At 45.2% G+C, this 14,190-nt stretch overlaps 1 protein-coding gene across 1 annotated transcript in view; it reads left to right on the plus strand.

Annotated features, from left to right (window-relative positions):
* The window catches only part of LOC148054988 (uncharacterized), a 59,022-nt gene that overhangs the window by 13,542 nt on the left and 31,290 nt on the right, over nucleotides 1–14,190 (plus strand). Inside the window, exons 6-19 of the mRNA XM_087763235.1 lie at nucleotides 222–446; nucleotides 946–1,087; nucleotides 1,412–1,535; nucleotides 7,027–7,161; nucleotides 7,260–7,403; nucleotides 7,487–7,688; nucleotides 7,776–7,916; nucleotides 8,473–8,655; nucleotides 9,035–9,106; nucleotides 10,689–10,815; nucleotides 11,047–11,186; nucleotides 11,846–12,049; nucleotides 12,395–12,544; nucleotides 12,942–13,121. Of these exons, the coding sequence (XP_087619361.1) occupies nucleotides 222–446; nucleotides 946–1,087; nucleotides 1,412–1,535; nucleotides 7,027–7,161; nucleotides 7,260–7,403; nucleotides 7,487–7,688; nucleotides 7,776–7,916; nucleotides 8,473–8,655; nucleotides 9,035–9,106; nucleotides 10,689–10,815; nucleotides 11,047–11,186; nucleotides 11,846–12,049; nucleotides 12,395–12,544; nucleotides 12,942–13,121 (2,169 nt within the window). The remainder of the gene's footprint in view (nucleotides 1–221; nucleotides 447–945; nucleotides 1,088–1,411; nucleotides 1,536–7,026; nucleotides 7,162–7,259; nucleotides 7,404–7,486; nucleotides 7,689–7,775; nucleotides 7,917–8,472; nucleotides 8,656–9,034; nucleotides 9,107–10,688; nucleotides 10,816–11,046; nucleotides 11,187–11,845; nucleotides 12,050–12,394; nucleotides 12,545–12,941; nucleotides 13,122–14,190) is intronic.

Below are 14,190 nucleotides of genomic sequence, written 5' to 3' on the forward strand. Positions count from 1 at the left end.
ATTGCTGTAGTAGCAAGTTCTGTGACAGAGCCTCTCATCAACAGAGGAAGTAATTATTGTTATCCCATTTTAAATAAAGGAAAGGCGCAAAATGAGGAGAAGACTTAACTCAGGGTCATCCAGCAGAGCTGAAAACAGAATGAGGGAACCGGATTGTGTGAAGCCAGTGTGCTACCGATTAGGCTGCATTGCTTCTCTTGAATTTGTGTTTGTGTTTACAGGAACGGGGGGGAAACAGAAGCCTCCGACTCCATGCCCAGTTGGTCACTATTGCCCACCAGGTACAAAGCACCCAATGCAGCACAAGTGTGCCCCAGGCACCTGGAGCAACAGGACAAGCCTGACCTCAGAAGAGGAGTGCTTTCCGTGCCCTGCAGGCTGGTTTTGTATAGGAGGAACTCGTATCCCTACTGGAATATGCAGCTCAGGGCACTACTGCCCTCAAGGTAGGCAGCTTTTTGCAGAAATGAAGGAGATTTAGTTTATTTCTCTCTTTGGAAATTTTGCGTGCTCTGATAAAGTCACGCGCTGACTTTGAGTGTTATTTTTTGCACCAAAGTATTTCAAGGGAGTTGGATAGCAAACTGTTCACTCTATATAGTCAGTACTTTAAATCTGTACTGTTTGAACTGAGCATGTTGGTGTCACTATTTTCTTTCCCTTAATTTGCAAAGTTAAAATGCACAATCAAGTGTCTGGTACAAGCACAATTCTAAATTTGAAACTTCCTGCGAGGATTCTGCAATATTTGCTAAATGCTGATTTTTTTTTGTTGCTGTTGTTCTCAGAACCGTGAGCAGTAATTTTTTTATGTATCTATAAATATGTATTTACATGTAAATCATGGAAATACTTAATAGCAATGAAGAACAGGGGGCCTTATTGCCTTCTGTCTTCAAGGCTGTGTTAAGAATTAGGATGGTTCTCTCCTTCTTTTTTGGAAAGGTACATGGAGGGGCACACAGTACCCCTGCCCTGCAGGAACTTTCAGTACCAGGCTGGGAAATGGCAGAGTGGAAGATTGCGCTGCCTGCCCTGCAGGAGCTTTCTGCCCCAGTGGGACCTCCAAGCCAGTTCTATGCCCAGTGTAAGTACACTACATGTGCTGTGGTAGTTGTGGGTCTCTGACCCATGCAGGTACAAAAGAAAATATTTCTACGTGGCATTTCAGAACACTTCTGATTTTAAGTAATATCTTTCTGCACCAGAAATGTTCGCAAGTTCCTTTTGCCTTGCATGTTACTGAGTGATCTAGGCAAGTTTTTTCTGAATCAGGCAGTTTCTTGGCTCCAGAAGTGGTAGATTTCCTCTATACAAAAGACTAAGAATGCAGACCAGAGGTGCACTGTCCTTTTCTTGGTCACTTTGCTGCCGTTTGTGACTCCCCCTTCTGTTACATTTTCTCCTGCAGAGGAACCTATCGCATGGAACATGGTGCAAAAGTGGCTGCAGACTGCATCCCTTGTCCTGGAGGGTATTACTGCCCTGAGCTTGGCACTGTTACTCCTCGAACATGTGGTGCTGGCAACTTCTCAGTAAGTAGCAATAATTTTATCCTGGCATCTGTTCAGCATAAGGACTGAGTTTTGGCAGAAAGGGGAGCTTCAAGGGAAGCTTGAGGCTTTGAGTGCCTCAAAGGAGGCACTGGAATGAGCTCATCTCCATGTATGATGAGTCTGAGTATTTGCAGTGATTGTATACGGTGCTTTAAACAATATTGGCCACCTGTGCTGACCCTACAAGTAAGGAGTGAAAGTGCTAGTCCAGAGAAGGCACTGGGAATGTTCCTACGCAATCAGGTTTGGATCTGTTGCAGGCACAATGCTAAAAGTATCTATCACGTGTGCAATACCGCTTTTGCTGTTATTCTCGTTCCAGAGGCTTGCACTAGCAATCTAAGTACATCTGTCATGTGTCTGGCAGTGTGTAGTTGGTAGATGCTTTGGGTGTTTATGATATATTTTACCCTTTTCATTATAAGTATCGTGGGGGAGTGGCAGAGAGCAGACACCTGTATTGAGTTCCTGCTCAAAAGGAAGTATTTGATTGCAATGGAGTTAAACTATCAGTTGGATTTGGAAGGTAAAACAACAAGATGGAGCCACAGAAGGGAACAGTGATGGCACAACTATTCTCACAAGCAGGTGCTAAGGCCTGTTTCTTATTTATGTGCCCCAAAACTGTAATGAATAATTCTAGTGATAACTGCCGCACTGGAAGGGTTACCACTGGAACCCTTTATTAGGATTGGAGAGGAGATAAATGATGAATGGAGATTAGACCTAGATTATTTCTTGTTTGCCCTTTGGAGTTCAGTGTAACAGAGAAGGATGAGGGAATGTGCCTGTGGTTTTCTCTGCTCCTCCTGGCAAAGGGTGTTGGATTGACTGTTCTGAGGACCAGAACCTTTTGCATGGATAATCCACAGGCAGACGGGGCCTGCTTCTTGTTTGTGAAGCACAGGCTTTCTTGCCTGCAGGGTGAATACACTGAATTGCATGCTGTTTGTTGTTCATAGGTTAGGTTACGTGGAATTTTTTAAGGAAAGTCTTTGTGTTTTCAGTAGTATTACTGAGCATAACAGGAAATGTTTTATGAGAGCAGGGTCCTGTCATCAGTTCCCAAGGGCAGTGTCTTTGATCAGTAGCCATGTTTTTGTGGACTGTTTACTGATAGGGTCTGCTGTAGAGTTGGTTGCCTTCATTTCCTTTGTTTTGTGCCTCAACGCAGCTTGCCAAATGTGCAAGGATTCTTTTGTGCTCTAGAAGTAGAACCACGTGCCTTTCATGTTGTAGGACCAAGGTTCAGCCTCCTGCTTGCCATGTCTTGTTGGACATTACTGTGCTAGTGAGCACACCAGCCGGGAGGTGATGCTCCTTGCCATGATTTGCCCAGCGGGTCTCCTGTGCCAAGAAGGACAGGCAGTTGTTCCAGATGCCAGTGCAAATGCCTGCCCAAGAGGATACTATTGTCCCCCGGGAGATAGTGTAAGTGAATCTGCTTTGGTCCTTGGGATTCACTGTTCTCTCATCAAGCTGGCTGTACAGTTACAGTCTGCACTGGGATTAGTCTTGCTATGGGAGCCTTTCCTAAGAATTTTTTTTACTGATTTCGGTACTCTTTTGGTGTTCATAGATCTTAGCAGTATTTGCCCTGCATAAAACTGTTCGTAATATTGGGATAACATTTTCTGAAATGCTGTATACAATACAGAGGATTAGATCCCCATTCCATTATACCATCTTTTCAGCATTCACACCAGATTCCTAGTTTCACTTTTCAGTGTTTGTTCCCAGTTACTGGGAAGAATTTTCATAGCTTCAGCTGCTGTATGTTTGCCTTGTGGGATGCAGCAATCATATTAGTATGTTAAAGACCCATTTTTCTATTTCATTTCAAGGGCTTGCATGCTAAGCCTTGCCCCAATGGGACCTATGGCGAGCAGAGGGGTCTGAGCAGTGCTGATGAATGCTTACCGTGCCCCACAGGGAAGTACTGCTACAGGGATGGGATCGAGCCTCCAGGAATTCCCCACCCTGTAAGTATAGCCCAGGTTCTCCTGACTTCTTTTCCCAAAGGCTGCAACTGTTAATGGAGCAAGCTTAATGCACGTTTTCTGTCTTTACTTTGCCTTCTGCCTGTCAATACAGGCTATGAAAGAGAGTTCAAATGTCAGGAATTGGCGCTGCTCTCTCTAATGAGTTTTGGGATCTTTCATTGCAATTGTCTTGTCTCTGAAAAGAGGGAACTCTTCAAATATTAACAGCTGTTAAAAAAAAGAAGCCTCTATTAGGAGTAAAAAATGCAGCTGGATTCGCTTCAACATGGAAGAATCCATGCTTTTATTTAAGGGCGAGGTGATAACTCTTATCCCAGTTACACCTCGTTTTCTTGCAGTAAAAAAATCCCAGGTTATTCAAATTGTAGATGAAGCTTGGATCTTTCTGTGTTGCATCTTAACAGATTCCTCTTCCCTACTCAGAAAAAGACAACAAAGCCGTGCCTGACTGTGTATTTTGCTTTCCAGACTGGGGATTGCCCACCCGGCTATAACTGCCCTCTGGGGACTGGATTCCCTTTCTCCTTCCCCTGTATGCCAGGCTTCTTCTGGGATAATTCCAGCGTAGAGCGTGAAGACACTTGCAAACCGTGTCCACCTGGGTGCTACTGTGACTCTCCTGCCATGCCAGAGCCCAAAACTTGCCCAGCCGTGAGTCATTCTTTCCTGGTTATCTGATAGAAGAAGCTGGTATGTGGGGGTCTATTTAACAGAAGAGCCTTAAATGCTGTATTAAGCTGGCTTTGTATTGCAGGGCTTTTACTGTGTCAAAGGCAGCACTAAACCTGAACCCTGCCCAGAGGGTACATACAGTAACAAGAAGGGGCTATCTGGACCCTTGGAGTGCAGCCCGTGTGGCCATGGTTTCTACTGTGCTGCTCCAGGACAGACTGGGCCAAGTGGTCCCTGTAAGGCTGGATTCTACTGCCAGGGCAGGGCCCTGACTCCAGTAAGTCATGCAACAAGTTTTTCTCCTTATCTAATTTTGCTGCACTGCGGTGTTTTTTATTAACCCAGTGACTTTAAGAGTCACAAGTTTGTACTGCCAAGTTTATGGCATGAGGACCACTCAGGCCGACCTCAAAGGGAGTGTAACTGTATTATATTTTTTCCTTTCAATGCTAACCCCCCTTAACTAAAAATGTAGCCACGTAAAAAGGCTACAGGTGAAAATTTCAGTGGGTGTGAATCACAGTGGGATTGCCAGTGTAAAAAGGCCATCCATATTTATTCTTTTTGTGTTTGCTACATTTCCCTTAAGTAGATATTGTCTGTTCTTTGTGCAACAGAGTATATCTCTGTTTTTCTTTTCTTTACTGCATTGGGCCCAAATTAGTGTGATGCCTTAAATACTTTAGTCCCGTTTACTCCTTTTTTTGAATGATGCCTTTTCCAATTTCAGTTGCCCACAGATGGTGTGACAGGAGACGTGTGTCCTGCTGGGGCATACTGCCCACCCGGCTCTCCCTTACCTATCCCCTGTCCTCCAGGAACTTACAGCAACGTGAGCGGGTTGAGAAGCCGCCATGAGTGCTTGGACTGCCCACCTGGGTGAGTGTCATCTTCGGAGAATATGGCTCAGTTCTGTCCCCTTGCAAAGGGATTGTACAACCCTCACATTTGTTGCCACAGCAGCCCATCCTTAACTGCAACCCTCTTGCAGAGGAGTCCCCTCTGTTCCCAGGGCTCTAGTGCAAATATGCTACCCACATTCTCCATGGCTACACACCTGTATCAGTAGATTTACAATAAGGAATTTCAATTGTCTGAGTTGTCCCCCAGCTTTTACTATTCACTGGCTTCTGTTGAGACTCATGATGTCTGTAGCGCAGGATGGCTTGACCTAGCAGCTCTTGCTTGAATGTTCTCATTAATACTAATTGGGTAGTTCTTTTTATATTATCAGATAGTATAATTCACCACCCTGTTGCATTTCTTTTAATGATGCCAAAATTACACATCAGATTCTGAAGGAAAAGGTATGGATTGTAGTGGCTTTCACCTCTCCATGAGCGTGCATTGAGTATGTGCAACTTGTTAAGGCTGATAAGGGACAGTTTGACTTTCAGGTGGTCATATCTTCATGCTGGTGTGGCAGATGGTGCATGGAAGATCATCTGGGGCTTAGTGGCACGAAACCTGTAATTTTTGTGCTTTATTGTAAAGGCGGAGGCCAATTGGGATGGGGTCGTAGATCTCCATGGGGTGGAATCCAAAGCTCTGAGAGTATCCAAATTCAAAAAACCGTCCCTCTCTTTTTTACTTTTTCATACTCTGTTTTCCCAGGAGAGGAATGCAGGAAAACAGAGCAAGAGCCTGCTCTGGAATTCATATTAGGTCCAGAAGTTGGAGGGAATGCCATCAAAGTTCCTTTCTTGTTACATATTTTTAGCCCAAAGCTGCAGAGAAGATCTGAAGATCTGGGTGTTTGTGTGATCTTTATTCAGAATTATATGCAGATGCCACTCCCTGATTGTAGAGGGGAGAATTCTTGCCAGGATAAAGCTACTGAATCTGAGAGGTTTTGGTCTTTAAAAAGCATGTGTGAGAAGTGATACATATCCTCTGTAACTCCTTTTCAAGGCCTGTAAGCAAACAGGAACCAGGTCTCTTAAGATTCCAGGTAGACTGCAGGGATTTTTTTGTATTGGGACTGCGCTATCCAGTGACAAAAGGAACTATTGCTACCCATGGTTTTTGTTTTTCCCTACACAGCCTGTATTGTGATGGGATAAATAACCAAGCTCCCTCAGGACCCTGTAAGCCTGGCTACTTCTGTACAGGAGGTGCCAACAATGCTCTTCAGCAAGTGGTGATGGAGGGGCATTATTCCTTAACAGGAGCTTTCAAGCCAGAGCCATGTCCTCTTGGCAGCTTCCAGCCTGTAAGTATGTTAGTATACACTGTGTAAGATACTTGTGGGGTCATCAGAGACCTTGGAAACTGTAAAGTGTGTGAATAGAAATTCATGAGGCATTTGTAAGTGGTTGGCTTAAAAAAATGGGAACTTGGGTTTTCTCCTAAGCTGGGTAATCACCACCTCCTTTGCTTTTACCATGCAACAGAAGAACTCTGTGCAGAACTAAAAAGGTTTGGGTCAGCACATCAGATCCATCAGTCCAGCACTGTTGTCCATAGCTCATCTGGCAGTTTTTCTGAAGTTTTCTTGCATAGTGCAAATTTAGAAGTGGCCTGAAGAGGCTTTAGCCTAGCATGGGTGAATTAACATGTGCACGTACCTTACTGCTGTATTAGATTAGGGCTGTGTCTGCCACTGCTTTAGTGGTGCAAGGTGCTATTCAGATACCACAAATCTGTTGTATTTGGACTGCAGTTCATTTGCTTAAGGGTGTTTATTTTGTAGTAGGGAGTTTCTAGGAGTTGGTAGAACATGCAAAGTTTATTCATTCACGTGGTAAACAGTAATACCCCACATCTGCCAAGTTCTTTCTATGTTCCGTCTTTAGGTCCGTGGTCAGTCTCTTTGTAGGGACTGTCCAGAGGGTACGTTCTGCAATGAGACAGGCCTGGCTGCACCCCAGGATTGTCCCAAAGGGCATTTTTGCTTGGCTGGAAGTTTCTTGCCTCTCCCATGTCCAGCAGTAAGAATCAGATGTGGACTTGTTTTTCAAGTAGTAATTTTCAGCAGGCTTCCAGTCCCTTGGCAGGGGGCATTCACTGGTTCTCTCTCTTGGTGCAGGGAACTTACGCAGATGTAGTGAGGGCAGGTTCCTGCAAGCCCTGCCCGGCAGGCATGTACTGCAGCGTGGCTGGTCTGACTGAGCCAGAAGGAGATTGCCAGCCAGGATATTACTGCATTCAAGGTTCCAGCAGCTCCTCGCCTGTGAGTACCTAATATCTTGCGTTGCTTCAGACCTTTTGGCACTACAAAATCTTTCATGAACCATATTAATTTCCTTGCTTCAGGTGGGGCTTCCATTTGGAGATCTTTGCCCACAAGGACATTATTGCCCTGCTGGCACGGCACACCCAAAAGAGATGCCATGCCCTGCTGGCACCTGGAACGGACAGAGAGGAGCCCAAGATGCCAGTTGGTGTCTGCCTTGTGCCCCTGGGTTTTTCTGCAATATGTCTGGCCAGGATGCTCCTGTAGGACTTTGTGCACAAGGTGAGACAAAGCCAGAACTTCTTTAGCTACTTAAAAATTCAGTTGCGTTTGAATGGGAGACAGGACTCAAATGCTTTCTGCTTTAAGGCTATTACTGCACAGGAAGGACAAAGACTGCAAAGCCACAGGATGGTATCACTGGAGATCTCTGTCCTCGAGGACATTTCTGCCCTGCAGGCTCAGCAGCACCTTTTCCCTGCCCCAGTGGAGAATACAGTAATGCAACAGGTCAGGAACTGGATCTTTGCAAGTTCAATGTGACTTGGGGGAGCTGGAAACACAGATGGTATTTTTGTCTGTATCCAGGAATGTCTTGATAGCTGCTGGCCATTATGAGCATTCAGTGGTTTGGGGGAGCAGGGCAGAGAAAGGGGTTTTGGGGGAATTTTTTTGTTCTTTTTTTTTTCCTGGTGTCACATGGGGAATATATTACACCCCTGCAGCAGCTCATGTATTAGGATTGTAGCAGTGACACTCAGTGCACAGAAAGCTAGTAAGCAGTTAACCACATTTCCTTGCTGTTCTGCCTGCCATCTAATGGTGAGATGTGGAGGTTACTGACACTCTGGGGCTGGTAAAGTAGAGTTGAGAAGCTTGCTGAATCAGACGGTCCTGGGAGAAGGTACATGTTTGAAGGCCTGTTATTGCAGGAGGGCTTAGAGAATAACTTTATTTCGATTTCTGCTTCTTTAAGTGCACAACCAGGCAGAGGGAAGTTGTGAACATGGTATTTTTCTTCCCCTTCATTATATGGTTCCTTTTAGCTCCTGTATTTCCTTCACAGGTCAAGACAAATGCTTTCCTTGTCCTGCTGGGTTTCACTGTTCAAAAGGACTAAGACATCACTGTCCTCCTGGCTTCTATTGCCCTCAGAAAACTGGAATCAGTTTTTATCCTTGTCCCCCTGGGACTTACAACCCCTCCTACGGACTCAGCCAGGCTGAGAGGTGTCGGCAGTGCCCTGCAGGTGAGGAAATGACTGAGTACTGTGGTTGTCCATGTAGGGCAGTGTCTAAGAGGGTGATCTCTCTGCATATCTCTTTTCCTCATCCACTGATGTGTGTTTCACCTCTAGGAAATGCAAACATAAAGATACGCAGTCAAAGGAGGTTCCTTGTCCCACTGGTAGTGTTCCCCAATGAGCCACGGGTTCTTTTGGGGCTCTGCAGAAGAGTTTGGGGTTTCCCAGAGGAGCATGATCTGAATTGGAATGCGGTTTTGTTCAAGTTGCGCTGATGCTGAGAGATAGGTGCTCTCAAAGTCTTCCCCTTTGCCTTCCAATCAGCGCATGCAGCACAGCAGCTCTCCTGTTTTTCTTCCCAGTTTACTGATACTCTTTTTTCCAGGAATGTTCTGTGGAGAATGGGGATTATCCTCTCCAAGTGGTCCCTGCTGGCCAGGATTCTTCTGCACAGCAGGTATTGAATTTAGCGTTCAGAGGGCAAAAAGAGAAGTGAAAAAGTAGGAAGCTGTGGCCTTTAGGAATTGCATTCTCTATGCAGTGTCTCCCTGGCTATTATTGCAGAGAGTGCCAGGATAGTCCTGAGGAATGAAGCTATGTGATAAGGTTATACTCAGTCGCATTAGAAGTTTCTCTACTCAAATACCTGCTTTCTGAGGCTAGTAGAAGGACTTAGGAAAAACTACAAGAAGTAGACTCAAGCAAGTTGTTACCATAGGAATTTGACTGTTGTGTGAGCAAGTTTCCTGGCAGCTTTCAGCTCGTTTTTTTTATAAAATAAAGGTTTGTATTTCTAGGGACAAAGGACTACAGACAAATAGGAAGGTAGTGGCACCTTCATTCAGTCCTTCTGCACAGTATTCAGTAGCACAGAATTTTCTCTGTGCTGCATGCTATGTCCGTGCTGCTGAGGAATAGTGTTTGATAAATTTAATAGAACCATGGGGCCTGAGTCTAGGTAATGTAAGAAGGATCCTGGCGTTTACTTTACTTTTAAGTAAGTTACTATGACCTTTTCTATTAAGAAAAGTCTGAAATGAGAGCTAACTGCAGGAGCTGAAAAACACACAAATACATATTTTATAGAGGCCTAGCTCTCTGTTTTTGACTGTTTGGATTTGGCAGTTCATCCCTTCCTCGAGAAGGAATGTATGGACCCTCAGGTCCTTACCAATTTCTGTGCTCTCTGCAGGGCACTTGTCATGAATGTTTTACCAAGACCAAGTCCAAACTTTAGATACCTTTGGATGCAGTCCAGTTTAAAGGAAATGCTTACAGCTAGCCTTGTGTGCTGTTTGCCACACCAGTGAAAGGGGAGTTTACATTAAAAACAGAAAGTCTTTTTTGTTTCTAACTTTCTATTTGCCAACTAGCACATAAGCCCAGAGACTGCTCTGAAACAGCAGTCAACTCTACTGTGATCAGCATTGAGATCCATGCTTTGCAATGTGGATGACAGGCCTTTGAACTTCATAGATGCTCCCAATATTCTCGTATAGATAAAATAGCTTCTGTACGTACTGGCCCTTTAAACAAACAGATGATTCTGGGTTTAGCATGGGAGACGGGCATTTGGGATCACTAACTTTTAGTCCTGGTTGCAGGCAGTGGGAACTCATGTAAGCTGTTCTCTTCTGGGTATCAGTTTTCTGGGCTATACATTAGAGATGGTGATACATGCCAGAGAAGGATTTTGTGAGCTGTAGGTAAATCTCACATTCTCATAAGGGCTTAGAGATAGTTATGTAATGTGTGGTTATCGACTCCTTCCTCCCTAACATCCCAGCTTTTGGAGCAGTATGTCTGTGGTGAAATAAAGTAAAAAGGCAAGCCATCCAAATGGTTCTGTTCCCCTATGGAACTTACTTAGGGTACTTATTCCATTCCACTATAGATTTTTTGCTTTATTGTCACAAGTAACAATCAGCTGTTCTCTTTTTCCAGCTGTGAAAGTGTTTCTTAAGGCGTGGGGGGCAGACTTGCCCATGAATAGCAACCCATATCATTCAGGATACCTTTGGTCTGTCTTCCTCATGTAGGAGCAAGTGTCCCAAACCCTAACGGAGCCACAAACACGAGCACTGGTGGGCCGTGCCCACCTGGACACTTTTGCCCAGCTGGCACAAGTATCCCACAGCAATGCCCCATGGGCACTTACTCAGACAGGTAAGCTTCTTGGTTCTGCTGATGCTAATTTTTATGTTCCTTTTATTTTTGGTTTCTCCCTTAGTCCTTTAAGTAACAAAGTGCAGCTCAGTAAGGCTTATTAGACACATCTTTGCATTGATCATAAAAGCTTCGTGGTTATTTTCACTTGGCCAGAGGTGTAGGCGTCAGTGGTCTACCTGCCGAACTTGCACGCTTGCCAACAGAAAGCCTGCTTATGTCCCTCACCAGGCTCTACAACTGGCAGGACTCCAGCTGCACAGTGTGTCCATCTGGCTATTACTGCAGCTCTGCTGGCCTCACAGCACCCTCGGGACCCTGCTCAGCCGGGTACTACTGCCTGTCCGGAGCTTCCTCACCATCGCCACCTGGTGAGCTGCACTGGGTGAACGTTGGTGTCTTCAACTGCCTGTGTCCAATAATTAGGGGTTTGGGCAACGGGTAGCTTTAAAAAATGCCACCTTTTTCCCCAGTATTCCTGCCCCTGCCTTCTCTCAGTCATCCAGTATTAATTTCATTTGAGGTATTTGTACCAATGCATACATGCCAAGGGTGAAGAAGCAGTTGGTCCACCAATCTGTGTTATCGAATGAGATACTTGCATTGAACACTGGGAAAATTATGGGTGCCTGCCTGTAATGGACATAGCCTGATTCCCCCTTGTCATTTTATTGTGTCTTGGAAATAATAATTTCCAGGAAAGAGTTCCAAGTCCCCAGTGGACAATTCCATATTCTCCAGGATACCTGGTATATTGTGAAGCGGAGTGTTTAGAAAGCTGATCTGTTAAATAGGATTTGTTGTGGCTTTGCCTGTGAAGCAAGGAGGGAAGAGAGATGGTGACACAGCATTGAATAATTCCAAAGCTGGGATACGGTGGTCATTCTTGTTATTGTTGTTGTGCATCCTCTTGATCTGTCTTCTGGGGTGATAATCCTCATCAGTGGGGTGTTAGCTCCCTTTGGTGGTATTGTCCCTCCCCCAGCAGCAACCTTTATTGGCCATGTCTCTTCTGCTTTCTGTGTCCTAGGTATGTGGGAGAAAGGAGGCCCGTGTCCTGTGAGCCACTTCTGCCCAGAAGGAACCAGCTTTCCCTTACCCTGCCTTGCAGGGACTTACAACAACCTCACCAGACAAGCTGCATGCTTCCCTTGTGCAGCAGGCTACTACTGCCCAGAAAATAGCACCACCTTCAGTGTGAATCCTTGCCCAGCTGGCTTTTACTGCCCCAAAGGTGAGATGGGCCCAGGGGACAGGGCAATCCATTGGCCAGGCTGAAAGTTTCTTCTTCTTAAAGGCAAGAAATGATCTCTGTGAACAAAACATTTAAGTGTCACTCTGGTTCTTCACAGAAAAAAAAAAAAAAAAATTTAAACTATAGATATGGCTGTTGCTTAACCCCCTCACAGGCAAGCTAAACAGCGCCCAGAGACTGTCTTGGCCATGAAGGGCAAGCTGTGCACTATGGAGAACAGCAATGAGATAAACTGGCAAAGATGACATGAAGTGATAGGGCAGGATTAAGAGCCAAGATAGTATGTGTAGTCCATGAAAGATTTTTGCTCTCTTTATTCCAAAGGAACCAGGTTTGCTACTGAGTTTCCCTGTCCCCGGGGCTACTATAACCCTGATCCCATGACACAGAGCTTGGATAGCTGCTTGCCCTGTCCACCTGGGCACTACTGTGGGAAGGAGAACTTGACAGCTCCCTCGGGCAAGTGTGATGCAGGTGAGTCTGGATCCGTTTGGCTGTTGTATTGCACAGCACTTGGGGGCAGTATGTGTGGGAGGCTGATGATTGTATCCTGCAGCTTTTACCACAGCCTTTCCAGTCTGAATTGAGCACTGTCCCCATAAAGCAAAACTACTGAACTTAGGGTTGTAAGATCTCTTACCCTCTTTGCTGATGTGGTATTATATAGAAGCATCATTGCATTTACAATTGCATGGAAAATTATGCCATAGTGGTGTTAAACTTTAGTGATATTAGCCTGCCTCATATTCTGTGTGCTTACGGTTGTGCCATGCAGAGATTACATGCAAGGCCATCCCAGCTGGTGTACTCATGATAATTCCTGGGGCTCTGTCGTTGCTAGAACTTCTCAGTCAGGTTTTTCTCTTCTCAGGTTGGTTTTGCATCTCAGCTGCTTGGACCTCACAGCCTTTTGATCTGGATAACTACACCAATGCCAACTGCCTCTGTCCAGCTACTGCCACTGGAGGGAAGTGCATAGCTGGTTTCTATTGCCCCAAAGGAAGCCCAGAGCCTCTTCCCTGTCCTCCAGGGTTTTACTGCAATGCCTCAGGTTAGTGTCTGTCTTTGAAGAACAGGAGTAATCTGTTTTGAGGGGAGTTAAAATAAAGGCACTGTGTGGACAAGGAAGTGTCTGCTATTTAAGAACTTGTTAGAGGACCCTAAAGCTAAGTTCTGCTTCTGGGTGATAAACCTGACTTTGCCTAGAATTTTCTGTGTGACCTTGAGTGAGTCACTTTGCCTCTGTGGCCATGTTCCCATCTTCAGAGGACCAGTATGAACAACACGTCACTATAGGTTCATAGATCTGGAGGATCAGGGTCTCCTGTCAGACTCGCCTGTATTCTCTGCATCTGCAGAGCCTGCAGATGCTGGAATACTGGCTGCTGCTTCATTTCCTCCTACTCCTTTTCTGTCCTTTCAGTATTCTTTCAGTGTGTTAAATTGGAGCTGGTTTTATCCTGATACTAACGTAGAGCTGCAATGGTGCTTGCAAGATGCCTTTGGTGTCTCCCTGGACTAGCGTAGAACAGGGCTCAGGTGTTACCTTGCAATGTTTGCCCAGAGGGAGGCTGTGAGTGGTTGTTTTTCCTGCTTTTCTCCCTTTGTCTTAGCGCTTTGAGTGCTATTATCCTCTCTGTCTTCCAGGTCTGTCTGTCCCCAGTGGGGAGTGTACTGCTGGGTTTTACTGTAATGGTGGAGCAGCTCTCCCCAAACCCACAGATGGTGTGACTGGGAATATCTGCCCTGTGGGGACTTACTGCAGTAAGTATCCAGCATCAATCAGGACTAAAAACTTCATGTCACATAATACATGAAATACTGAAAATTTCATGTCATATAATATCTGAAACACTGATGGGTGATTTTGAGAGCATGGTGGCCAACTGGCTGGGGTCCGACCACAGTGCCTGAAGTCCCAGATTCTTCCCCTAGCTCTTCCTCTGGCCTGTTCTTTGAAAGTGGTGACATATTTGTCTCAGTGCCTAAACTTGTCTGTCTTTAGAATGTAATTAGCTTCACCTCTGTTCCCCTTGGTATAATGAAGCTAATAATGTCTGTCCTCTTCCATGCAGCACTGTTTGATCTATGAGTGAAAAAATAAGACTTCACTGATAACT

This window comes from Nipponia nippon, unplaced genomic scaffold, assembly GCF_047370975.1.
Source record: "Nipponia nippon isolate SJK-2023a ecotype South Korea unplaced genomic scaffold, ASM4737097v1 scaffold_28, whole genome shotgun sequence".
Taxonomy (NCBI): domain Eukaryota; kingdom Metazoa; phylum Chordata; class Aves; order Pelecaniformes; family Threskiornithidae; genus Nipponia; species Nipponia nippon.